Source organism: Eutrigla gurnardus (assembly GCF_963514095.1).
Source record: "Eutrigla gurnardus genome assembly, chromosome: 12".
NCBI classification, from domain to species: Eukaryota; Metazoa; Chordata; class Actinopteri; order Perciformes; family Triglidae; genus Eutrigla; species Eutrigla gurnardus.
In genome coordinates, this window is record NC_139926.1 from 22586231 (window position 1) to 22614046 (window position 27816).

The window sequence follows — 27816 nt, forward strand, 5'->3', positions numbered from 1 at the left end:
AACTTGTAACGTGTGGAACTGAAAACAGGTCAATGTTGAGCTTTGGTCTCCAAGGTCTTGGACAAGGTTCCATGACTGTAATACCTGGCTGAGACGTTGCCACTTTATTATATTAAACCTGAAACCTGGATCTTGTTCCCTTAGTGCCAGTGCCGAAAAGCTTGACCAGTGGCGACCTCTGGTTCTGAAAAGTGAGACCAAGGATGTCTGATTGTGTGGAAATCTATGAGAAACTGACCCTACTTCTCACTTTAGATGAATTACCTCAGTAGTAGAGTTTATGGTCTCAATTGCTAGTTTCTTCAATAAAGTCTGATGTTCATTTGGTAAATGATGGTCCTATTGAGAGTAAAATAAAGCAGGGTATGCATACCTTTTTTCTCATGAAAACCATAATCCTACAAAATAATGTGAGCAATGGTAGCTCCCTGGCCTCGGTCCTAACACCAGCCAGTTATGCTAATGATAGAAGCAAATAAACACAATTCAGGCATTCCAACTTTGCTTTGGGTTTGCTTTTTGGAATCCTACGGACAACCAACTGCCTAGTTATGATGGCTACACCATGATTGGGCAGCCTCAATCAGGGGGAGGGTTCACAATGATGGTCAGTGTCCACACAGCTCTCTGATTGGACAGAAACAGTCCATTTGTGAGAGACTGAAGGACAAGGATCACTGCATGAAAAAAATATCAAGTGAAATGACATCCACAACCCAGAGCCCTTCAACAACTATAGATATTTATTCTAACTTAACTCCCGAAGGTTAAAGTCACAAAGTGGTTCGCAGTGAAGAGAATATCCTCCCATGTCAGATCAACGAATATTCATGCATGTTTTTAAATTTATCTTCACAGTAAAGCCTTGAATGTGCATACATAATGAAATGTGCTCCTTTTTTATCCTCAACCTGGTGTCAGCCTGCCTTTGTTTGTCTGCTTGGCGGAGCGCTGCTGGGGAGGGAAGCGACGGCAGAGCCGAATGGCTCGGGTTAATCCCCCGCGCCACGGGGAGAGAGCGTGAAGCCGGCGTGCTGGACGGCGGCCACCGGGCCCCACGAGCAGCGTTTCAACTCTCGGCTCCAGCTTGTGTCGGACCTGAGGGGCCGGTCCCACCTGTGTGGCTGTGAGCGATAATAGAGAGAGATAGACATTGAGAGAGTGATGAATGGGGAGCGTGGGGATTTCACTCTTTTTATTTCAAAAGGATGAAAATAATTCCTTTGAAATTGGAGTTGTTGCTCGTCAGTTTAAGGTCGAGTGCAGACGCTGACTGATGGAGAAAATATTAAGAAATTGAAATGCGTTGCGTCATATTCTCAAGTTGCTAAGAAGTGTGAATAAATATGATAATGCAGGAAAACCCAGGCAGCTAATTAGCAGGAACAAAAAAGAAAGGAGGAGGAGGGGAGAAAGCTTTGGCAAAAGCCACAATTCAATCAACTTCACATTTTCAACGGCTCTTTGATGTTAATGCTCGGCAGGCCGGGTGTGCTCCTCACGCCGGCCTCCTCACAGGGACAAACCTATCTGGAAGGAAAATGTGCCGCTTTTCATTTGCAATGCAATTTGCTTAAAAGTGTAAATCTATATGCAAATACAAACAAAGGGATCGGTCGTATCAGAAGTGCACAGAAGGTGAAGCCAATAGTCAACTAATGCACGATGAAAGTAATGGTTTTGTTTTCCTTTTCTCTGTTCCGATACCATATATGACGGATTTCCGTGTTTGTTTTCATTTCCGTATTAGAGATCAAGTTAAAGAGGATCATTGAGTTTCGAAACTGCAGTCCTTAACCAGAGATTTGCAAACTTATTACAATTTATTAACACCAGACTCCAGTCAGACAGCAATTTCACCTTGCCGAAGTAGCAGATGGTGGTGTGTTAACATTCATCGAATGCGACACACTGAAAACAAAACAAACAAACCAAAAAAAGGAACAACTTGGTACTTACAATGTCCTCTATTTGTAACAGGTTTTACCTTGTTTTACAAACCCACATACATACACATTGATATTGGTGGGAAAAAAGGGTATTTGTCCACCCGTCATCACGAGAATAAAGCATTGCGACTTGAAATTAAAATAAAAAATAAATAAAAATCAATGCTTACCGGCATGCATAGATGGCGTCTTGACAACTGAACCAGCAGATTTAAACTGAAAGTGTCAAATCGAGAAATACCATTATTGATCAAAGCTTTTAATAAAAATGAGAAGCTGCATTGTCCTTCTGTTAGAGCTAACATTCACAGCAGTCATCTTCAGAGGAACTGTCCAGGTCCCTGTAGTGCTAATTAGGCTGCCGTTAAATAATAGGAGTCAGAGGAATGGAAGAGTAAATAAAGCAGTAATATCTTCCTCATGTGTTGATTATCTTAAATCTGTAAACTTCAGCTCAGGGGATTTAGGACCACATGACGGATCACTCCTAAAAAACAAGTTTCAGCTTGAGTTTAAAACGATCCATAGTAAAAATATCGATACAGCAATATATAGCGATACTTTACCGCCCAATACAATATCGATTTTTCAACTCCAAAGATCAATTAAAAAAAAAGATTCATGTTGAGACGTGTTATGAATGCAGTACTTTATCCTTTTTCATTTTATTTTCAATATTTATTCCAGTGAATTTCATGGGAATTAATAAAATGGAGAGGCTGTCCATCAATATCATCTGATGTACATTTTCAGGTACTTGTGTTTCATCTTTATTCATATCGTGATATCGTGATACGTATCGTATCGCGACCAAAGTATCATGATACGTATCATATCGTGAGGTTCTTGCCGATACTCACCCCTAATCCATAGTAACGTTTTAGATTAAGTACCATTACTAGGCTTTAGACTGTGCATTAGAAAGTGATCAATGACTTCCATCAATGTCTTGAAGGAACCAATAAGATATCCAGTATGATATGGATGCTTCACCCCATGGCCCGTTCTGTCTGGATTGACTTGGCCATATTCACGCTCTAGAGTGAGACTACATTGCATACGCTGCACTGATTATGAGACCATGTTTCCTCTCCCTCCTCTGGAGCACTGCTATGCCTAATGCTTCTTGATGAGGCTTGGCAGATGCAGTAAGGAAGTGAAACCTCAAAATAGATCTGTGCAGCTTTTCATCTCGTTAAAAGGACGGGGAGGAGGAGGGGGGGTTAAAAGAGGAGGAGAGATTTATTTATTTACTTCATTAGTCATGCTGCTGAAGCCCGTGACAGGTAGCAAATGAGGGATCGAGCAGCGGTATTGACAGCACGCAGACATAGAGTCCCACCGAGATCCATCAGGAGCAGCGAGTTTAAGGAACATGTCAAGACAGAAAACAGGGTGCAGCCCCACACTGATTCATAGTGATACCTTATGCATGAAATGCCATATGAGTGCTGCCTGCTTTTTGCAGCTAAGTCATAAATAATAAATAAAGAATGACCCGCTGATTAATTGTTAACTAAAGATGTTTGTCATTGTCTCTGCTTACAAAATATCTCTTGAAAATAGTTTCCTTTCACACGTTGAGTGTTTATTTGTTTCCTGCCTCCCACCGGTGTGAACTCTAGAGATTCTGGCAGCAAGCAGGGAGCACCACTTGTAGCTTATTTGTAGTCAGAAAAAGGGCAAGACAGTCCTTAAAAGGGCAAGACAGTCTTTTTTTCCAATGAAATGATCAATAAAAACAACAGTAACGCCCCCCGCTGTATCCACAGGTGTCGACAGACTGACAAACCCCTCACCACCAGTCCCTCCTGGATTGCTCTCTAACAAGTTATGAGTTGGCAGCTTATTTTACTGGGGAAAGTCCACAGCCCGATGCCTACAAGCTTTTTTTTATGTTTTTGTGGAACAAATCCCTGAATGCCTGAAATGTGCAGAATCAGCTCATTCAAATCAGCGCTGAAAACGTTATTGTTGACTAAAGCTTCCCCCTAAATTCAGAAGATGGCCTATTTTAATGCTCGGTTATTTCATATTGTCGTTTTATTGTTTTTAAATTGCACTTTTAGTGTTTAAACTAAATGTTAATGTCTTTGCTATTAAATCTCTGCTTCTAAAACACTTTAAATTGCCTTGTGTATGGATGATGCTGTACAAATAAACTTGCCTTGCTTTACCGAGGGATTACTGTGTGTAGCTGCAGCAGATCCAACTGGCTTGTTTGATTTAATAAAAGATAGCCCTCTCACTGAGCCATGCAACGCTTCTTCCTGACCACTGGCCCCCTCTCGAGAATGTCATTATTGATATACGAGTGCCCTCCATGCAATATGAGACTCTTCAGTGAGGTCACCTACCAGGTTGGAGATAGAAGCGTGTTTGATTGATCTGCTTTGTCTCCAGCACCTTTGTCATAAAGAAACACCGCAGAGAAGTATTGATCAACAGGACAACCCGACAGGTTCCAGATGCATTGAAACATCAGCTGTCTCTCCAAAACACTATTTGTCTATATTTAAAAAACAACATGATTGAAATTCATCATTCAATGTAGACAGAAACTACAGAAGGTATTGATGTTATCTTTAGGTCATTTTGACGAACTGAGACCTTCCTGTTACCATCTATACAACATTTGTTTTAATGTTTTTTTTATTTTTATTTTTTAAAGGGTTTACAGCTGCTCTAATCCTATGGCGATGTATTAGGGCCATTGTAGGAAAAACATGGAGCCGAGAGAGGGGGGCAATATTCAAAGAAAAACAAGTTCCACATTTGCTATTTAATTATGATTAATTTAATAAATTGAAATAGAAAACTTCAGGACTACATGACTGAGCTTTTATGGGTGTGTTTGCCGTTTCCATGAAATGATTAAGACGCAGAATATTACATTTCTTAGGAAAATGACAGCAGCAAGTGTTGTATTAAATGATTATGGGTAACGTGAAAGGGGTCGCTGGTAGTGTCAAACTAACAGAATTATCACCCAACTCTGCAGCTCCCCTTTGCTATACAAGCGTTTCAGCATCTCTTATCTCATTGTCGTGGGTTTATGGCTCTGATCGGCCTTGTTTCCAGCCAGCTATTTTCGGCAAAAAAAGCTCAGATAAGCCCACTGCATCAACCGGCAGATAGAGAAAGTTAGCAACTTTGTATGTTGAAAATATGCCAATGTTGTCTTTTCAGCTTATTCTGCAGCCCACAAGGGATGGGGAAAGCAATTAACTCAGCTGAAGTAGGTCTTCCTTTGGTCAAGGGCTCAAACAATCTCATGAATGGACTCATGAATCTGTCATTCAATCTGTTGAAAAGTTTCAGTTTTCCTCTCAAGTTACTGTCGTGATTAATGTTGTCGTAAATCCCAGATGTGATTGTCTAACCCGAATATTTTATAGTGAGTCTCCCTCCCAGTCATTCTAACAGCCTGGTCTCCTAAAAATGTTCTTCCTAAAAAAGGAGTTTTGTCTTAATTAATTAATTTGTCTTTTTTTGTTGTTGTCTTCATTAAACATGTGTTTCAAACTGCAACTCTTCGGTCTGGAAGAAAATGAAGTTTAATTTCGTTGGAGACATGGTTGGGTGCTATTCAAAATCTTGAGCCTTTCCATTGCCTCTATTGACTTTTAACATTGAGGCGGCTGTGCCGACGGCTAGCAGCTAACAGCACGAACAGTGTAGGAACCGGAGGGTGGGCATCTGCACCTGGCTCGGTTATTTAAACAAAGCACAGAGAAGCTCAGATAACAACACACACAGAGGGAAATACTTCATTCTTTGCTCATTACTTCTCTATATCTTATAGCAAATGTTTGTTTGATGCTATATTAAAGCTTTGGAAGCTTTGAAGTTAGCACATTTAAGATACGGTTTCGTGGATTTCTGGTTTCCTCATTTATATGCAGAAATACAGGAAGTGGGGATAATTGTTCTGCACAGAATGTTCCTGTTGCTGTCAAGACACCTGGAGAGTATGACATGGCAATACTGTTTGTGGCTTACTGGTGCTAAAAGCATCATCTCTTGTCAAAGTAAAGACTGCCACCAACCTACCGGGGAACGGAACCGAGACCTTTTATTGATGGTGTGAATCTACACAGCTCATTTAATCTCTCATCTCTCAACTTTGGATCATGCAGACAAAGCTTAGTCGGCCAAGGAAGAGATGATTAAATTGGGTTTAGAGAGTTGGCTTTGCATTGCATGATGTGGTTGCATCACTTCAGAGGAAGCCTATTATTTGTGCAGTGAAGGGGAACAGCTTGCTGAGGGAAATCACTGCCATTTTGGTAAAATATTTTGAGAGCGCGGCCTCTAATTTCAGCTTGTAATGTAATTATTTCAGCATAGCCCTCCCGACATGTGGTGCGTGACTGAAAGGCCGACTGGCTAATGTTCCCTCTCAGGCATTGTCATGCGAACGCGACTGACTTGCTGAAAAGGGAAAGCAAATTAAACCATTAGAGTTTTTCAGGGTATTCATTTCACCGCATATCCATTTTGAGGGAAAATCAATTGTTTCTATTCAAAGAAATAGCAGTGAATGCATTTTACAACATATTGTTTATTGGGCTGTGATCATCGAAATGCCACTGAACTCTGGGATAATGGCAGCACACACTCGACAGCTGTTGCAGACAGGATAACCAAATCATCTGCACACATGAACATATGACAAACACTGCAACCTGTTTTTACCATCACAAAAAAATCATCCATAGATGCAGGTTAAACAAGTAAATTAGTACAACATGGGAAAAGCTGTCCGTTTCAGGATTGATATTCAGATTGTATTGCTTATTTGTTTAAGGTTTTAAATGGACTAGTGCCACCACCTCATAAAGCAGAACTATTGCATATTCATACTGGAATTGAACCAGACACCAAAAACAGAGACTTAACATTTGTTATCAACAACATCCTCATATAATGTATAATTGAGAATGACATCAAAGTAAATACGCTGAAATAGAAACAAAAGAGAAACCAAAGAGCTGGTACATCAGGGAAATCATTACAAGGACAAAATTGGTGCCACGTTTAACAAAGATGCATTGGAGATGATTGCAAACAAATCACCAGCTTTATTCTTGTTGTCTGCACACGGAAACGAGGAGAAAAGAAGAAATGGAATGACGTTTGTGTCGTATTTATGCTCAAACTCATTTATTCAGGTTTTTCATATTTATGTTTTTATTTACAGTCTATTTCAGCAGCGCATATTTCCCTTGGATCTGTTTTTTTTTTTTGCTCTGTAGATCATGCTAAGGTTAAACTGGCCACAAGGTGGCCTCTTTCTTCGAGTCTGATTCAAAAACCAGCATTTTGAATTATTCTGATCATAGAGCCACAATAGCATGCTGTTGAATTAATAAGAGGCAGATCTGAGCCGTACTTACTTTTAAAGCCAAAATGGAAATCATTTGTCGTCTGTTAATCACAATTCTCCCAATAACCTTGAACAAGTACGAGATTTCTAAATATGGTGGCCATGATGATCAAAACAACAGTTCACAAAACACAACAGCAAATGGAAAAACTCAAACCAGAAAAAAGTAGGTTCATATTAGACAAGTTTATTAATGTCTGGCAGAATGGATGTTGTGTTGTGTTTTCTAAAGTGTTGTTGTGTTTTGACCTTCAGGGCCACCATACATAAAGACCTAACTCTGCCTTGACCTCCTTTATAATGATTCATTTTAATCTTGTGTAGTCTAAGTAAGCTATTAAAATGTTGGACTGTAGTGGCCTCTCACTATTATTGCATGTTATCATTTGGTGTCCAACTGTGTGCGTTTGTCTTTATGTCCATGCAGGTTTATGAGGCCGCCGGGCTGAGTAGGATTTTTAACATCACCAAGCACGTTGTTGCTGGCGTAGCTCCATCCATACGCTCGATTAACGATGCTGCGTGTGAGAATACGTAGCCGCTGTGCCAGCCTGCTATGCTGCTGCCATTAGCCCATTTGGTCAACATATGCGTTTCAGAATGAATTAGCCAAAGCTTGGTCTTGGTTGGACGAGGCCCACCTGATTTTCTCTGTGCCCACCCACACTGTGTGTTCCGCCTACACCGTTGGTTAAGACGACATCAGACCGGGTTTATGTTCCTCTCTGCTGCTCAGTGTGAGAAAGCTCTGACTGTTGGTCTGACCCTCTCAGGCTAAACCACAGTATGTGATAATCATAGGTTTTGGACTGGCAACAACCAGACTTTTTTTTATTGTTTTGTGGTTGCATAAAATTGGCTATAAACCTCTGTGGCTGAATATATATATATATTATATTATATTATATTATATATATATTATATATATAAATTTTCTCTTGACCCCATATATATATATATATATATATGGGGTCAAGAGAAAATGTATTTAGTTTGTAGCCTAGTGTATTATAGACTTTGTAATTTTCAGTTTCGTGAACAGAGCGTAAGTAAAGTAATTTAATTTACATAAAAGTAATGTTCCTGAAATATAGCTTGACAAGGTTTTTCAGTCTCTCAGGATTAAAACAATGGCAGAAATAAATAATTTTCCTTCCAGAGTAGATGCCTGTGAGCATAAAAGAAACAATGTGTGTGTGTGTGTGTGTGTGTGTGTGTGTGTGTGTGTTAGTCTGCCGTCTGACTTATAAGCGTATAACTTTGCTTTCTAAAGAACAGTTCCTTCAACGTGAGACTGCAGTGTCATCTTTTCAATCTCCTAATGTTATTTTTGCCCGTATAATCAGACACCCATAACTTGGCATGCAAGGACTTTAATTGCAGAGCAAAGCCTTAACTGCTATTTCTGTATGAAGTAATTGTGTAAGCTGGAAATCCCCTTAGGCTCCTTTTGTTTGACATTAGCCGAGTATATAAATCCATTTTAATCGAGTTCCAGTGGACCCTTCCTTTAATGTGCGCATGCAATCTCACCCATCATGCTGAGAGGTACGCGTCTCCGATCAGAGAAGTTATCTTTCCTCAAAACTAGGTCTGAATGATTTAGCAAATTGTCTCGGCTCTTTGGTGAAATAACCAACCTGGGATACTTGTACCGCAGGGATACTACTGCAGTGTCTATGTGTTATGAGGAAAGATTGTGAAATGGATTGACAAAAAAAATTTGATTTGAGTAATGTTCACATTTTTGTGTGTGGGAGGAAAATAACCAATAATAATAATCAAAAGAGGGTAATTTCATCATAGACTTCCATGCAATCCGACTTATTTTTGCAGCCAGAGGAGTCGCCCCCTGATGGCCAGTTGAGAGAATGCAAGTTTAAGGCACTCCAGGATTGGTTTCACTTTTCAGAACCGGAGGTTGCCACCTGGCATAAACATAGCTAGCTATTGGATTAAAAATGTAAATATATAAATATAGATAATTTGGGGCGGCTGTGGCTCAGAGGTAGAGTGAGTCGTCCTTCAATCAGTAGATTGGCGGTTCGAATCCCGGCTCCTCTAGTCTGCATGCCGAAGTGTCCTTGGGCAAGAAACTGAACCCCCAATTGCCCCGGCGTGTGAATGTGTTAGATCCTGATGTGCAGACGGCTCCTCCGCCATCAGTGTATGAATGTGTGTGTGAACGGGTAAAAGTGACTGAATGTAGCATGTGAAGCGCCTTGAGTAGCTAGTAAGCTAGAAAAGTGCTATATAAATGCAGGTCCATTTACCATTTACCAGGTCCAATGTCAAGATTCGGCTTCTGACATTCCAAGTGGTTTTAGCACAACTACAAACTGAACAAAACAACGTTTGACAATTCAAGTGCAGACCTTTAATTAAATGTAATTCTATAACAATAGGCCGATCCACTTTTGTAGTATTTGGTACCCTTTGATTCACTTGAAATGAATACATTTTGACGTGCTGCGGATAAAAAGAGTTCATATGATGGGCACAATTGGGAACCACTGATTTAGAGAAAGAAGAAGTTTTTCTTTTCAAGGACAGCTTTGTAAACTTGGTCTAACAGATTACTTCTTGTGTCTGGGTTTGGATTAAATGTCCAGGAAACCTTTTTTGCAAACTACTTTTCAATAATGCTCTTCCACAAGGTGGTGGTGGTGGTGGCATTAATATAACTGCAAATACTTGACGGCAGTGTCAAAGTTCAACTCAATGATGTTTGATTCTCTTGTTTGCCTCGCTTGTGTGTTATTAGTGGAAAGGAAATCCAATTAAATTGCATTTGTCTAATGCAATTTATTCCGGCACTGTCCTTCCTGGTGACATTGAGAGCAGCGTTTTTTATACGTTATATAAAAAGTTTAAAATAATATTCTAGCTTGTATATCTCATGCAAACTGAAATGTCTTGTGGGGATGCAATTAAAGTGTCTCATATATTTATGCAACCTGGGTTCAGATAGTGCCCATGGCAACCGCTGTTCCAGGCTGCTAAATGTACACTATGGTGTTGTGTTATTTTCTTTGTGATATCTAAGCAACAGCAGCTTGTATTTTAGCCCCAGGTGAGGGAGAGCTCCCTGTCAGTGATGCCAACTGATTCCAAGTTCCATGTATAGGTGGGGCTGCCCCCTGTGGGGAAGTGATATAAATTGTTTTAGTCGTAACCGTGGCACCATTTCAAATTATAAAGACATACACGGGATATAATGGCCATATTGCTATTCATATTTTGTTATTGTGTACCCTGCATAATATTTAGATCATCATTCTCTGTCAATAATGGCATTCAATTAGAATGTGCTTATTAAACCTGAGAAGTGACAAAGACATATTGGACCAGGTGGTTACAGAATCCAGGGAGGGGGGGGAATTCACATTAAAGCTGTGAATCACGCTCGGCTCACGCTGCGAGTCTGATTACGAGTATCTGCTCACTCATCCGCCACACACAGGACCACGCTTTGTCAAACGGCAACTTCTTCTGACTCATTAAATCAATTATTGATGCGATTGTTAACTCACTGAGGAGTGTTATGTAAATTATTGACTTTGGTTTTGTTTAACGTTATAAAGGAGGCCCGTCTCCGAGAGGAACGCGTATGAATGGGGGGGGGACGTGTGGCTGTGAAACGTATTAACGCTATAAAACACATGGAAAGCCCCTCGGCTCCAAACAATAAGCTTCATTACTCGCCTCGCCAAATCACTCTCATTAAGTTGTCGCCCCATCGTCGCTCGACTATTTTTAAAACTTTCTCTTTTCATTATTACTTGAGCCATGTCTGGCTGCGGCAGAGGATTTCTAATGGAGCTAAAGCACTGTGAGTGTTATCGGAGCCAAACAGCGTATGACAGAGTGAAGTGGTCTTGAGCGGGGCTTAATCCGAGTCTTTTGGGGAGAGCTGCAATAGGACAGAGAATGACGGCTTTGAAGCCTGAGACTTCAACAACCCAAGAACCTGCAGACTCTCAGCAACTGGATGTACTCGTAGAGTTGCATGTACGTATAGAGGATTGAGGAAATTAGTTGCTACTGACTTGAACTTCAACATCTCACAAGCCAATGAACCTTCAGCAGCCTGCTGGTTCACCATAAGGGGGAGCTGTTTGCTCAAAGCCAGCCAATTTTTCTTGCTAACCTGCACCACCGGTTGGAAAGCAAACTAATAGTAGTGACCGACCTCCATATGTTGACGTCACCTCCTAAAGCACTGATTCTCATAGCCAAGCAGCCTGTTCCCAGGTTGCTTGTATCTATGATTTGCAAGCAGCAAAACCAAAAAGTGATGTTTCCTTCCTTAGTTTTAATGGTGGCTTGAATGGCCTGCTGGAGGTAGAAACATGCATTCCACAAGAAAAGCAGCAATTTAAGAAAAGCCAGAAGAATAAACATATTTTTGTGAAGAAGTTTGTGTTTTTGTTCCCCCCTTTGCATACTTGATAATCGTCTTGGGACCCCCTCAGATTTATTCAGGGGGGTTGGGAATCACTTTCCCAAGAGTCATGGTACAGCTGCAGTGTTTTCTTTTGTTTTTACAATTAACTACATGTTAGCTAAAATAAAATACAAAAATAAAACAGAAAGAATATTTGCCATTTGTCCTCCATTTCCAATATGTTTCACCCTGCAGGCATATAACATCAAGGATATTAATCTCTGAAGTTACTAGGAGGCACTTTCTCGAGAACCGAAGACGGACAAATGACGTCACGTCATATTCTTCTCGCGAAAGTGTCGGGAGTCTTTTCCTTCAACACATTGTTTCAAGTGAAGATATTGAGGTCATGATACTGTGGGAAAATTAGCACACAGGAAATTCCATCAGAGCTTTGCGCCAGATTTGACCAATGTGACTTTTACTTTCTCTCACTGCAAGACTTTCCATGCAGAAGGTGGGAGACCACAGTTTCCCTGAACAGAGTGAGTAATGATGCTGCACCATTAGTCTCAGACAGGCACATTCTTGTCCACTGACATGCATATGCACAAATCTACAACCGTCATGCTCACCGACGCACTGCCAAGGCTGTTGGACTGTGGATTCATTTCCCGGCTCATTTTTCTCGAAACAACCGCAAATCAGTCAATGGTTTAATTCAGCTTGTGTGGTTCGTTTTCTTTCAGGGATCTTAAACGTGAGTGTAAAGACCGAATCCAATAAACAGTCATTTGACTGGACATGCTTTTACAATTTTCAATACATTTAATGTTAACTTTTACTGTGGATATGTATGCACCACATTCAGACATCCTAAATTTAGAATGTCATACACCTAAACACGACTTTAGTATAATAGCAAAGAAAACAATTACTGGAGCTTCTTAGCTGGGATAAAAAGGTAATCCAAATGAATCCTCTAGTCGTGATATACTGAGCAGCATCAGAGACGTTATAATGATCATTTGAGAGAGTGAAATGCATTTTGGGAGGCTGGGTGGCTGGGATCAATTTCCATAAATATGTTAAATAAACCTTTTTTTATAATGGCTTTCTAACAACAAGCAGTCATTCCTAGAATATTGGCATGTGTGAATTAGGTTAAAAATATATACCATAACTTGGTTAAGTTTAAGAAAACAATCGTTTATGGCATTATGGTTGGTGATTTTTTGGCCACTTGGGGGCAGTGCTACATGTTTTCAACATAAATTTGACACGTTATCACATATACATTAGATGGAGCCACATTAGCATTTATTTTGAGTCATGTTTCCATTTTGAGTTCAATGTTCACTCTCAGTTTTGGTCTCCACCAACTCTAGATTCAAATACTTGGCTAGCTTAGCTAGCTCTAACCGCGGCTGTATGCTGACGAGCAAGTAGTGTACAGTGGGATTTTTATAACCGCTGACATTGCTGATGACATTGCCATTTAGGAAGGAGTTTGCAAACAAACGTCATTCACAGGTGACAGCTTGGAACTACTTCAGATCTGTTTGAATACAGCAGGCTGGAGTTTTGTCCCCTCTAGATTTCCAATTTCCCTTCTCCACACACGTTGGAAGTTACGCCGGACGTGTCGGCCCTGCTTCTACAGAGATCTGCACCTCAGAATGTGACACCTCTAATAACGACGACACACTATTTGTCCTGAAAAAACATTTCTCAGTTAGATATTGGCCCATGGGAAATGAAATAGTCATAGTTTACTCAGGGTGGGTTGATGTGATAGAACTGACTCACGCAGTTAATAACATCTCCACGGGAGTATCCCGCTCTGTTTTCTTAATAACATTCAGAGAGATAGAACACTTTTTTTATTATTGTATTTCGAAAGCATTTCTTTCCCAAAGGACGGTGGACTGAGCACCTTTTTGTTTTCTTCCGACTCTGCATCACTCTCTTAATGTTCCACACAGTCACTCCTGGGAGCTGACCAGTATGACCACCGTCTTCCGCTGCTGTGAGCTCCGTGAGAGCAGTTCGGCTTCAGGAGGCTGGCTCGATGGCACCTCAGCGTCCCTTCGGGGAGACCAAACAAATATTAACTTTTTCCGAGCAAAGATTTTCCCAGCTGTTCAAGGGAGTCGGGTCAGGACCCCCCTGTCTCAGTCTTGTCCAGAAAGAGCGCTTGTCTTGGCAGCCGTGGCACCGTCTGAGGACAGCACTGAAAGTCTGTGTGTGGCCATCAGTTGTGGAACAATGTCGTTCTGTGATATCCTTCACTTTTCTTTGAATATATTTCACTTTGAAAGCAGTTGGAGTTCATAAAGTATACAACAGACTAAAACCACGTCAGGAATTCAGTTACTCCCCAGAACAGTTACATCGATCTAAAAGCCAAAGCTCTTAATCAGGATGAGTACCAGTACTTACAGTAACAATATTCAGAATAGAGGTGTTCAGTTCATGTATAAATGAATCATGAATACTGAATCATCATCCCTACAATACTGTGAAACATTTCCATCGATACAACCATTGTTTTATGTTACTTCCCAGCTTGAAACTTGATGCAAGACCGTGAAATCCACAGAAAAGATCACGATGTGTTAACGTCGGTGTAGACTGCTGGTTTCTGACCTTTTGAAGATCATTGACTGTGTTTGGATCTGACTCCTTTTTATACTGAAGGAATATCTTTCTGTCCAGCAACACTGGATGGAATAAATCTCAAGCGGTACAAAAACAGACCTTCTCCAATTTGTTGCAGAAAAAGTTGGAAGTATTGTCCAAAATATCATTGTTAAAGGAATAGAATGTCATTTTGGAAAATGTTTCTTCAAGACCAGAGTTTAATGAGAAGATTCAAGCCTTTGAATATGAAACAGGAGGAAACTACCTAACACGTTTGAGGCTATCTCGTTTAAAATGTACATCTGCAAACAGACACTGTGATATTTAATTATTGAGGTTTAAATTCTGCTGCAACCATTACAGCTTGGCGCCATGAGGAGTCTCCAACAAGTGAAGCAGCCCAGTTTACTGTAGCTTTAACATGCACGTTGCCTTTGCTTTCATCTCAAAACCAGTAACCGAATGTCTCCAAAATCACGAATGTGTCCCGAGGGCTTCACAATGTGACAGTAGACGACAGCCATCTTCCATCTGACTGGGACTAAACTCCACCAAAGTGCCTCGTGTGACATCCAAAGCCAGACATACTTATTCCGAGCGACCCCCGACTGTGTCTCAAATCTCCAGCTTTGGCACGGTGCAGCCCCGTTATTGTGCATCGTGCCGTATTTAACACAGCGTAATGAATTTATTCAAGTATGGGCTGCAAAAATGTGTCGGCGTATATATATGTGTGTGTGGCAGCGTGAAGCTCCACAGCGGTGTGTGTCGCTGGCAGAGGCCCGGAGGAGAAGGGAAGGCTTTGTAACCTTCTCCAAAAGGCCATAACTCAGCGACACGTTTCCTGAGTGAAGCAGACAGCGGAGTCTCGGCTTCGGATAAAAATTCTCATCACTTGGAGATGAACTGGAGTGAATTAAAGTGTTGTTGAGAAGATGCAGCCCGAGGCTGGCTTGCTACCGTTCATCAACAGAGACAGAGGGAGGGAGAGAGACTGACCCTCTGTGTGTGTGTGTGTGTGTGTGTGTGTGTGTGTGTGTGTGTGTGTGTGTGTGTGTGTACGTGCTGAAAAGAAGGAGAGCTGAGATGCCATTACAGGTTGCCCACTTTCATTATAGTCCTTCTATGGCAATGGGTAATATGATACCACACCATGAATAATAGAGGTGGTTTTCTTTTAATTCCTCGGAAAACTTTATGAGTCAATTGGAATATTTTATTTCCTCCTGTGTGCCCCTCCAGGAAATTACTGATAATTTCAATTTCAATATTGCCTTGAGGGCGATTTGAGTGTTATCAGACGGAAGTACGCGCCCACACACACACACGCGCACGCACGCGCGCGCACCCACAACTTCAGCCCTACAAGTGATGAAGTTTCCCTCTTAACGTAACATTCAGCGCGGACCAGCTTCCAGATCAGCAGCAGCAGCAATGACGCCGTCCAACAAGTGGTGGATTCTGTGCGCCGTTTCGCTCTCCGTCGTCGCCCGTTTCGGGTCTTGCAGAAGACACAGAGAAGGTAATACGATTTGTTTTTAGAAAACCAACACGTGTGTGTGTGTAGACGAGTTGTTACTTCACCTGTGTTCGGCGTGTTTTCCCGGTTTGTCTGACCGCGCCGATGGAAAGTTCTCCTCACGAAAGTCGTGCGTAAAGTGTGAGTCTTACGTGTGTACAGGTTCTACTGTGTACGCTTTATTTTTGTTTTGGCTTTGCACGTGTTTCCTTGTCGTCCTGTGTTATTAATTTGAATATAAATGGTTTGCCTTTCAAAATAAAAGCGCAAATCCATTTCCGAATGGAATATCTACCTTTAAAAATGACTCGTTTAACTGATCATACACTTGGAAAACAACAAGTGAAGTGCCGTGTTAGTTTAACTCAAGGAGGGATCAATCATGTCTGTATAATAGCCCTACCCAGACCTGCCTAGATTCTCTACTTGGACTGACATCCTGCTGCGTATCAACACCACAGTTTGACGCGTGACTCGAGTTTGTTTTGTTGTGCTGGAGGCTTTAAAAGTAGTGAGTAGAGACGTGGCTTCAGGCAGGGCCAAAGTCCAAAACCGACAGCAGTTGTCATACTGGCCACGACCCACACCTGAACCGCCTGGCACCTCCTCCTGTCCTGTCATGTCGCAACAGCAGACTTGCAGGCGGTAATGAGGCTGTTGGGATTGGATGTCAGACGCTCAACAAGCAGAGTAAAAAGCTGTGGTCCGAAGTGGAAGAGAAACCGTCCCTCCGCTACCCCTCCATCCCTGAGAGCAAATATCCACCCGGCCTGACTTCACCAATGAAAGATATGAGGTGAAGAAGTCTAGAAAGGTCATAACAGCTGTGGCAGGTCAGATACCGGCCGGATGGAGTTAAGAGGTTTAGTGATGAACTTTGCTGTGTGCCTTTAATGCCGATGTCTGCCTTTATCTTCTGGTGACATATGCTGAGGTTTTATGCATCACAAGGAACGTTTACAGTCTATGAGCAGCATTTGCAGCAAAGCATGAAAGCTGAGAACTTTTATGGAGAGAAAGTTACATTCTGTTTCCTTTTTGAGGAACCATTATCATATAATTCTCAGCATTCATGTAAAACCCTCTTAGTTGTGATGAATATTTTTTAGATCATATCATGAATAGTGTACCAGTAACATTTTGTTTTTAAAAGTATGTGCAGAGCTAACAGTGTTTGGATAGCCCTTCATGCTTCGTTACGCTGCGGTGATCTTGTCCAGGGCTGGATTAACCCTCTAGTGGGCCTCGGGGGCAAAATTGAGCTGTGGGCCCCTTTTATCTCCCCTGGCTCCTCCCACTTTATCCACTTTGAGTGTATATATTGTTGTGTTTTAAAGCTGGACTGCGGGACTTAACGAGCACCGAAAAAAAGTCCACAAACTGCCAATCATGGCTGGGGGATAGCTGTGTTTCGTGGTTTTTGCCATCTGTGTCGACTTTCCTGCACCGGTGTATGTTTGCCTGCAGGTTTACTGGCAGCATCACCTCCAGTATCATTAATTGGGACCAAGCCACACCGGCATTGCACTCGCAGCCTATTTTGCTGCACAAGAAGACAAAAACAAAACAATAACAGTGTGTTCCCTTAGTCTGTTTATTGAATTTGCATCAGGAGGAATGTAAACAGCAACAACAAAAGCAATTCTCTGGGCAGATAATATGGCGGCCATCATAACAATTACAGTTTGACATCAGGGAAACTTTGTCCATCAGCTTTTGTACTTTGAAACAAATCCCCACGCTTCCTTTTCAGATGTTGCTGAATGCATTCTGTCTCATGAGCGCTCCAGTAATACACATAAAAAGACAACAACTTTAGCGAAACTGGCAACTGACTGCTGTACATGTGGCGTTGTTGTCATAGTCTTACCGTGCAATTTTTATTTGACTTAATTCTTCCTCTGAATGTAGTGTTTCACAAACTAAACCAAACGAAACATCGTTCTCTTCGCTGCTGCTCCGTCGATGTGGTCTCACATCAGGTAATTCCTCTCAGTGCCAGAGGGGGGAGACAAACTTTTAAAATTCTGTCCCAGAATCCAAATACTTCTTTTGTAATACCACTATATAATTAATAATTGCTACACAGTGATACACCCCATGGCCAGATCACGCGATGCCCTATTTTAAAGTGACATCTAAAGGAGATTGGAAGCCGGCGCAGTGATGTCACTGGTCAGCAGTTTGGCCGCTGGATTGTAAAGCGATTCTGTCACTCGACCGTTCAAGTAAACAAAGCATTGGCAGAAGGATAAAAAAAAACATGTATAATGTTCTGTGTTTCTAAGTAAAAGATATGATCTAATTTGGATATATTTCTCATCTGATAACCACATGAGTGAACTAATTTCTTTGTTTTTTTTTGCTTCAGGCTCAAAGTCAAAAATAACACCCAGATTTTTGGTTGCTGATGTTATGGTAGCACCCAGGAGGCCAAGGAGTGTCTGGTGTTTTGTTGGAAATTAATGATCAGCACCCCTTTATACAATGTTATGGAGCGTCCTTTTACATCATCATCACCATCATTTTATCACTGATGCAGTGAAGCCTGTTGTCTGTAGTTTCTAGAGTTCTAACTGTAACTCATTTGCATTCCTAAAGACATTAATTCATGCGGTGCTTTGTTCTCGCTGGGTGCTTTTATGTTGATGACAATTGATTTATGATGTTGATACTCTTGAATGATAAATGGTTATATTACAGTGGCAACAAATTAGTCATGAACATTATAGCCCAACCGATAATGGTTTTCTTTTTAGGTCGATCCTTATGTAACATTTTACGGGGAATATTTGGGATTTTTACACATTTGATGATCATGTATATATACATATATATATATATATATATATATATATATATATATATATAGACATGAACAGCAGTCTCCTGGGTGAAAGTCCGGTGTTTTTGGACCATACATCCACCTTTTCAAAGCTTTAAGCATCAAAAGTGAATGAGAACAGCGTGATTGACCCATATATAAAAACAACATGAGTTTTGCATGGTACTGTAATCTTTTTAGCCAACATTGACACTGATACCAAATAAGCTAATATCAGCTGGTGTGTGACTCATTTATGGGTCTAACTATTGAAAATCGATATTTACAACCTGTAAAAAATTTTTTTTTTTTGAAATAACATAAAAGTCATATTTTAGTTTGTATCTTAAATAACTACCCTTTAGTTTGTTATCCTTAGATTAAACAGCAAATGAGTGGTCGTGCACCTTGAAATAATGATAAATATATCATTTTGCTACAGCATAATGCAATTGCTTTATGTGATGTTTAGCATAATATATTGCATGGTATGTGTATATATTTGAATTTAAATGTTTTCCAGCTTTATTCATTCCAGGATTTAACATTCTCACAGCCTTTGCCTGAACAGGAACAGGGACACATCTTGCATTTAAGAGGCTCCAGTTTGACACGAGCCATAAGCTGACATTTATTGATAGTTAACATTTGCAAACAACACGTTTAGCATTTTAACCTTTAAGCTCATAAGGACAAAATATGCTGCATGTTTAAATATTCAAAAAAACAAAAATGAAGCCTCCCGGGTGTATTACAAAAATGCATTACCATTTGGCAATTATACTTTGCATCCATCAGAGATATGCGAATACAAGCCAGGGGTAAATACAGAGAGGCAATCTGAGCTACTTACATTACAGGGGCCTTCTACGAGGTTTCCTTCATAGAGGGACATTAGCTTTTTCCCCTATTTGCATATAATTCAGGAGCTCTCAAGAGGTGAAACAATATGGAACGCACTGAGCTTCTTTTTGAAAATTAACATCAGTATCATTGGCGCCGTATTAGTTGCTCCGCTAATCATCTCACGGAGGAGTAAACATTGTGTCTCATTAATTTGTGGAGAAATTTAATTAGGTGCTCACTTGCTGTTTGAAGTGGCCCTTTTATTAGGCCGCCTCGGGCCATAGGATGAGAGGAAACGGCGTAACACGTGCCATCTTAATTAGTGTCTGCAGTAAAGAGCAGACTCGCCGAAACCTTCACTTAAAAACTATTTTCAGTCCGTTAGACGAACACACCTATAACTGGAAAGTGTAGACACTTCTCTGCTTTGCCAATTATGTGTCGGATTATGTTTTCTACATGCGGGCTTTTTTTTTTTGTTTCTTTTTTAATGAGGAAATGTCTGTTTTTGTCTCAACGTGATTCACACCTTGACGCAGATTTCACCGCAGCAAAAGCAGCAGGTCTTCCGGTGGGTGACGGCGATATTATAATAGAGGCAATTAATGAATCATACTGTATCTTCTCTATCTACCCCGTCTCTCTCAGTCTCTGCACACACACACCCACTCCCACTTTCTATTTGAATTCATCCTTCAGGGTTTGATATTTGTTGAGTCCCTTTTTTTCCCAATTTTAATTCCTATTTTTATGTTTGTCATAGCAACTCATTTAATTATTTCTGAGCCTGGTTCATTTTATGACCAACTTCAGCAGTCTTTTGTTATCCCCAAGTAATCCATCCTAGTGTTTACATTTAATTACAGCTGTAGACGTGAGACTTGGGCACGAGTCCCACGGCAATCGCAAACATTCAAACTTACCTCGGATTCGTCTGCTGTGAGACTTGACCTACTGACCCGTAAAAATTGAAAAATGAATGTAATTTTGTCTTTTAGACAGCTGACAAACTCACGTCATGAACAATCAAATACATAACAAGAGACGCGTCTTTGGAAACTACACACTTGCAGTTTTGGCAGGTTGCCCCGAAGTAAATGAGAATGGAAAGCACTCTAAAATTAACAATACATAGAACACTGGGAATACAACGTTTAGAGACCAGGCTGCCTTACAATTGGAAGTTGTTCTTTAAAGACACTGGACATTAACTTTCCCACTAAAGTCTTGAGACTTAACCTGGACCTACTGTATCTAACCAAACTTGAAACTTGATCTTTAAAGAACTGAGACAAGACTTGGACCTGTTCTCTGAAGGAGTGAGAGTTAATTTGGACCTACCATCTGAAGACCTGAGACTTGACTTGGACTTGCCCTCTGAAGAACTGAGACAAGACTTGGAGTTGCTGTCTAAAGACCTGAGACTTGACTTGGACTTTCCCTCTGAAGAACTGAGACAAGACTTGGAGTTGCTGTCTAAAGAAGTAAGACTCAACTTGGACTTGCTCTCTAAAGGAGTGAGAGTTAACTTGGACCTATCATCTGAATATCTGAGACTTGGCCTAGACCTGTCTTCTAAATACTTGAGACATGTCTTGGAATTTCTCCTCTAAATACTTTGGACTTGACTTGAATTTGCCTGCTACAGACCTAAGTTGTGACTTGGACTTGATCCAAAACTCTGTCAGGTCTGAGCTGACATATTTTCTTCATGCACTAGCAATAGAAATAAGTTTTGTGAGTCATAATCACAGAGTATGTGTTCTTTGCAGTAACAAACTTCGTATTTTGCTTTCTACGTCACCAATGTGAACTTGTTTTGAAATGAAAACCAGACTTGATTGAATCCCACTGGGCATGAGCCCCAGCATCGATAATTCCAGTTTTCCCCACACAGCATCACTGTAGGTTACTGTACGTCTGCTTGTGTTGACGCCTCCAGCTAGCGCGCTGGTTGTCTGGTTCTATCATGTGTTTGTTGTCTCTGTCTTTTCCTCTCACTGTTTCAATAAGTCACAGTGTAGTTGATATGTACTAAAAGCGCTGATACTCTGCAGGAATACCCAGCGGATTAACGGATACCCTGCAGCTTAGTGGGAGTCATGAACTGGGATGACACACTGATGGTGTGCTGTAATTAACCAGGAAGAGCTTTATATTTGATTTAAACATGTATAGAGTGACGCAGACTGTAGAGTTCAAAGGTCGTTGCTGAGTCATCTGCTGCAGGATGTAAAACAAAGGACCTCGTTGTATAACGTGGCGTCAGGAATGCTAGTTTACGGTGCTAGTTGACGGTTTACTAGGCGTGAGTGTAACCTGACGCACCGGATCGTTGGTCTGAGTCATTGGAAACCGTTTGCTAAAGGTCAGACATGTTAAAAGAAACATGGGAGATAACTGGATGAAGAATTTGTAAAGGGAACTCCTGTCAAGGCCAGCTGGGCCTCCGTGTCGCGTCACACACACAGCTAACCTTGCCTGTAGCTGCCAGTAGCTCCTCAAAGGCAGCTGATTGGTCCGAATCGCTGCGGTTTGCTGAGTCAGTGAACTTGAATACGTTTTCCAGACTATAGCAAGAATAAACATTAAACAACAGGCTGTAACTCAACACGCGACATCCCCGTGTGTGATTTATCACGACTAAAAGACTTTGCTCCGGGGAAATGGGTTTTGAGTATCAAACTTTTGAATCACTAGCGTCCTACTTCCAGATAAAAAGGCTGACTACGTTGCAGTATGGTGAAGATATGTGTTCCTCCGTGAGGAAACGCCTGTCCTCTCGAGGACCACACAGCGCCGGAGATGACAAATGCACTCGGAGAGAGCAGGAGCCACAGGTTAATCTGTGTGTCCTGTGCACCGTCGTCCATATAAATGGGAAAGGGTACTTCCTCGGCTCTATTCAGAGAGAAGATGCTGTCTCCTTGGTCGTTCCTCTGCTAACTTGACAAGATGGTTAAGTTAGCTTTTTCTGTTCGCAGCTGCAGCGGGGCAGCCCCACAACGGAGGGCGGTTTGTGGACTCATTTCCAAAACCGACAACCGAAAAATCCATCTTATTTGCTCAAGAGAGGGCAGCTCATTGGCTGATCAGGCCAAATGGATAAAAGACTGTTTTATGAAGTTATTGTTGGGTGTGCAGCAATCAATGGTTATTTATTTGCATGGGGAGTCAGATGGACTCATTCAACATTTCTGTAACTAGCTTGTTATAAAAAAAATTAAAAAAAAAACCTAACAACAAAAGTTGTTGAGCTCAATATCATGATAGAGAATGATAACTCGAACCTGATTTTTAAAAAGTACAGTTTTAAAATCGTATTTATACTCAGGACACCATATGTTTTATGATCATCTAATTTATGTTTATTTGATTTTTTTATATAATTTTTTACCTTTACCTAACATGTAATGTGATTCCAGTGCATTTTATTGCCATTTTAAGAATATTTAAGCATATTTTTATGAAAATCGGGATAATATGAATCACAATCATTTTGAAAATGTCTTCTCATTCCATGTCTAGCTGAAGCCACCTGGGTTGGGTTTTGAAAATCTCCCCTCTTTTAACATTCCTCATCTGAAACATGCGCCATGTTGGATAAACTCTGTGACGTTGCCCGGCTTGTCTGGGGCTGATGGAGGTCCGGAGACGAGGGGCCGCGGACGCGTCTGCCAGAGCAAATACCCTCGCAGATTCCTCTACAGCTTAAACCTGAAAGTCACCCATGACGACTTTTCAAACAGACTCCTGCATTGTCTCCGAAACTCATTGAATATTCCTTAGAAAAGAAACCCAGCAGTGTTAAGTTACTCCAAAGTGAATCCACCTATGAATCATCGTCATGTTGCCCCGTCGCCAGGTAACATAACATGACCCTTCATGTCGTTAGGAATGAAACAATTAGTGGGTTAATCAGTTAGCAACATAATCCACTACAATTTAGATAATTGTTTAATAATTTAAGTAATTTGTTAAGTCAAAATGCCAAATACAACTGCTTTTCTCTGTGTTGCAGCGTTGTAATATATTTTTGGGATTTTAATCGTTTGGTCAAAATATTCTCGGATCCACTCATCTCTGTGGTGATTGGTTAAAATGCGGCTCATGGTGTCTGTGTAATTTGCACACTGTCTGATATCACTGATGCTGCCTAATTACCGGAGGAGCAAAAACCGACAGTCTTTTTGTTAAAATGTCTCTCAGCCTGCTGTCTGTGTGCACAGTGTGTGGTTTGCTCGTGTGGACAAAGGAGTCTGCAGCTGGGGGATCCATTATTAGTGTCTCTGTGGTTCACGGGAAGCTTTCGTTTCTTTAATGTTGACACATAAGAGGATACATATTCTGCTTGTTGTGCAAGGGGGTGAATGACACCAACAGGGATTATAATTATCATTCCTGACTCACTCTTTGTGGCTTGTTTAAAAAGAGATAGCCGTATCTTCTGTGGGCCTGGAAAGTTTTTGCAACAGGCAGTTTGCAGGCTGATAAGGCCGCGCTAGGATTTCCTGTATGAGTCGGTAATTGTAAGCTTTATTTAAGTTGGAGAGGTCCAGGAAGTGATGCATCTCACAGGATGCTGAACATGTGGCTGATAACAATTAGTGTACAGTGAGTCAATTGGAGAATGATGCACAGAGGCCAAAAACATGTAAATGGAAAATATGGCTTGAGATAATAGTGTGTAAGTATGTATGTAAGTCATTTTAAAGGCAGTCAAAGCTTCAGCCTGTTTAAAAAACAAACCTACCTCTCATCATGAACATTAATGGAGATTTAATTTAGTTTGCACCATGGCAACTTACGTGTGTGTGAACAGTTTAGGGAATAAAAGACGGAGAACCAAGTCTGAACTTGTCGAGGTGGCACTTAGATAAAATGCATTTGTCTTCACTCTGCCAGTTCAGACACGGTGGGAGTAACAAAGCCCAACAAGCTTTGATTTTCACAACAGCTGAGATCACTTTTTGCTCTCCAGAGCCGCTCAGAATAAGTGGAGTCGGATCGTGTGTTCGGATCGTCCTTTTTTTTACCTTCGTCGCTACAATTTCCCAACTTTGAGAAGACACAGAGCTGCGTCGGGTTTGAATCCATCAAAAATAAAAACAGGTTGCCCACCTCTACTCCAGCACACCGTGTCTTATTCACTGAAGGATTTCAGCTATCTTGTCTTCATCTTAATGATGGTATCAGCTGCACAACAAGACCTTCAGAGTTCTTTCTTTTACAGTTTTCCACCTTTCACATACATATAAGAATAATGCTGCTGGCTGGTAAGTTCATGGTTATATGTAGAAATGTGTGACATAACTATTATATAGGTCATATAAAGTGTTTCATACATGGATGCATGTAAATAAATCAACATTTTATGGTATTTGTAAATGCATACTGAGATGTGGGAAGATGTGCGCCTACTGAAAAATAATAATCATCCTTTCATACTGCTGATGAATGGAATATACAATATGTACTATACACTGCATACCAGTGTCTTTCAGAGTGGTTTAGTCCAACAACTCCAACACAGCGTCTTCCATCTAGCAGATCATGTGACGTCAGTTCACAGTATCCAGTTAAACTTTCATATTAATCATATCAATGATTTAATCTCATCCACTTTAAAGTTTTCAGATGGGACCATCATAATTGGGATTGACTTAAAACATTAAGAGGTATCTGAAATATTAAAAATGTTAAATAGCACCCTAAGTACTGCTGCGTCTCTATTATCGATGCATACAAAACGGCAGGAGTGCCAATGGATGCGTGCGTCAAATGAGGCGTGTTAATTATCGCTTCCGGGCCCCGGGATCTCTGGGACTTAAAATATCCTACACAATGGGATATATCCTTCTGCAACATTTGTGCGGAATAGAATAGTGTGGTTCGACTGCAGTGAGATCATAATCCGACCAATCGTGAACCAAAACGCGGCGGATGACTGGTCCTTTGTCGAGAGTCGCAGGTAAACCGCAGGTGAGTGGGAGAGGACAGGCTTGGACTTCTGCAGAAGTGAGGCGTTTCCTCGACTCCCGGCTGGGTCGAAGACAATAAAGTCCACAAAAATAGTGACATTTATAACCGAAGGAGAAGGGATCCATCCCTAAAGCAGATCAGTGCTGTGTCCAAGTGAAAAAAAACGTCCTACCCTAATCCTTCATGCACGCTTCTTAGCAAAGTTAATCTTTTTATTTGTTCCACTTTATTTAGTGCAGCGATGTGAAAACGAACCAGACTAAATGGAAAACGAACCACCTTCATTTAACTCTCTTTGGTTTGACTTCTGAGAGATATTTGCAGACACTACAGTGGATTCGGCTAATCTTTTCTGTTAAGACATAATACGGAATACAGCAGTAGGTGTGAGAGCCCAGCAGCAGCAGCAGGGTTAATCCCCCTCAAGAAAGCATTGCTTTCAAACTAAACTTTCCATTTCACTGAAGCCAATAGAGAAACATCCCTTTTTCCCCCTCACTTCTATTGTTTGAACCATAACCTGCATTGCAGAGAGAGAGCGCTGCATCGATCGCCTCGTCTAATCAAGAGTGCATCTACAGTACGGTCAGCCGAGGATGACATTTGCACAGACGGGGGAATGAGCCACTTGCTGTCGCTTCTGTCCGTCTCATTGATTAATCTGTGTAATCGCATCCACATCAAAGGGAGAGGAGGCTAAGACAGGAACATCCACCGCTGCACCCTGTAGAGTCCTCCCAAGATCCATTCGGTGTTCGACAAATTACAGCTTCATTGTATTTGGGCTATTGAAAATACATAGAAAACAGAGTTTGAGCTTGGCTACTCGCGCTGGAACTTAATAGCAAATTGCCAACCCGTGATGTGCAAAACAAGAGGATAATATTCTTGTTATGTTGCAAAAGCACTCTGATGTTTGATCAGAAAACCTACCGTAGGGTCTTCTTTTATGGGTGACAAGGGTGTCATTGAAAAGATGTGTTCATAGTGAATTCATGATAGTGAGGTAACACACAATCGCAGGATTCCAAAGGTGCAATATGGATGTTTTATGATCCATGTTTGCAGTGAGTTTTGATGATATCGAAATAAAACAATGAGATTTAGTTTATACCTATACCTTCCCATAAAACATTCAGGGTTCTTGAGTGAGAGCTAAGCTGTTATAAACATTATATACCTTTTGGTAGTCATTGGACCAAAAGATGTTGTACCTCAGGGGTTGTGCAATATGTCTTTAGTGCCACGTGAGAATGTCTTTATAGTCTCATATACCTCTTCACTGTGGTTATGGTATGGAGCCCATTGCAAGTCCTCCTCAAGGTGCCAATAAGACAGAATGACGGAGCACACTTTTACGTTGTGTGTGTGTGCCGCGGTAACGGTTTTCATCTTGTGATATGTGGCTGTCTGGTTTGGATGAGAAAACGTGTGTGTCCCTCCTCTCCCTCTGATCCCAGATTGTCTTTGAGAGAATCAGTGTGCGTGACCGTTCTGGCGATGGTACGATGACACCACGATACGCCGGAGGGGAGCCACCGGCGATGGGACCTTTTGTGTTTCAGACAAATGCGATAGGCCAGATGCCAGATCAGACATTCCTCTGCTTTTATCGGTTAATTGCATGCAGGGAATCGGCGCGTGACGTATCTGGTTTAGATTATCTGGTTTAAATGAACACCTCACGTATTCAAAGATCTGAAACCTTATAAATCTTTTTAAGTACGTATGCAGGAAAAATTAACCCGCGCTGATGCCAGTATATAATTAAATATCCCAAATATTTGAAGCACAAAAAATGAACCATAAGTGAAACATCTTAGAAACCATTTTTGTTCTGCCAAAAAAAAAAGTTGTTAAAAGAAGATGTCCCCCTTCACTATCCAGCTTTCACGGCCAAGGACTGAATCCCATTGTGGCTTTTCTCTCCTCTTTCTTCTGTTCTTTGTAACTCTCTTTTGTGTCATTGAAATGGGTTCAGCTTTTGTGGCACCAGCATTATCAGTACATTCTACATGGCAAAATGTTTTACTAATTAGTTTTACCACCAGAATATGCGTCCGCTAATTAAAAATGACACAACGATGCCAGGACGCAGATCGGTTGAAGTTCAGCTTGAATCCTGATATCGAATTGAGGAAATGTCAGCTTTATAGACTTTGACTCATACATGAGCAGCCGCCCACACACGTTTATGTGATTTTGCGTTCCATTGAAATGATCTTAATTAAAGTCACGGTTGTTTCACCTCCAGGCAGTTACAGAAATGTTAATCTA

At 41.1% G+C, this 27816-nt stretch overlaps 2 protein-coding genes across 2 annotated transcripts in view; one reads left to right on the plus strand and one right to left on the minus strand.

Moving 5' to 3' along the window:
• The window catches only part of LOC311021655 (protein FAM171B-like), a 128732-nt gene that overhangs the window by 12509 nt on the left and 88407 nt on the right, over window positions 1-27816 (minus strand). The window lies entirely within an intron of this gene.
• Window positions 15713-27816, plus strand: part of tfpia (tissue factor pathway inhibitor a) — a 35318-nt gene continuing 23214 nt past the window's right edge. The window contains exon 1 of the mRNA XM_084023776.1: window positions 15713-15890. Coding sequence (XP_083879902.1) covers window positions 15803-15890 — 88 coding nt within the window. The 5' untranslated portion in view covers window positions 15713-15802. The remainder of the gene's footprint in view (window positions 15891-27816) is intronic.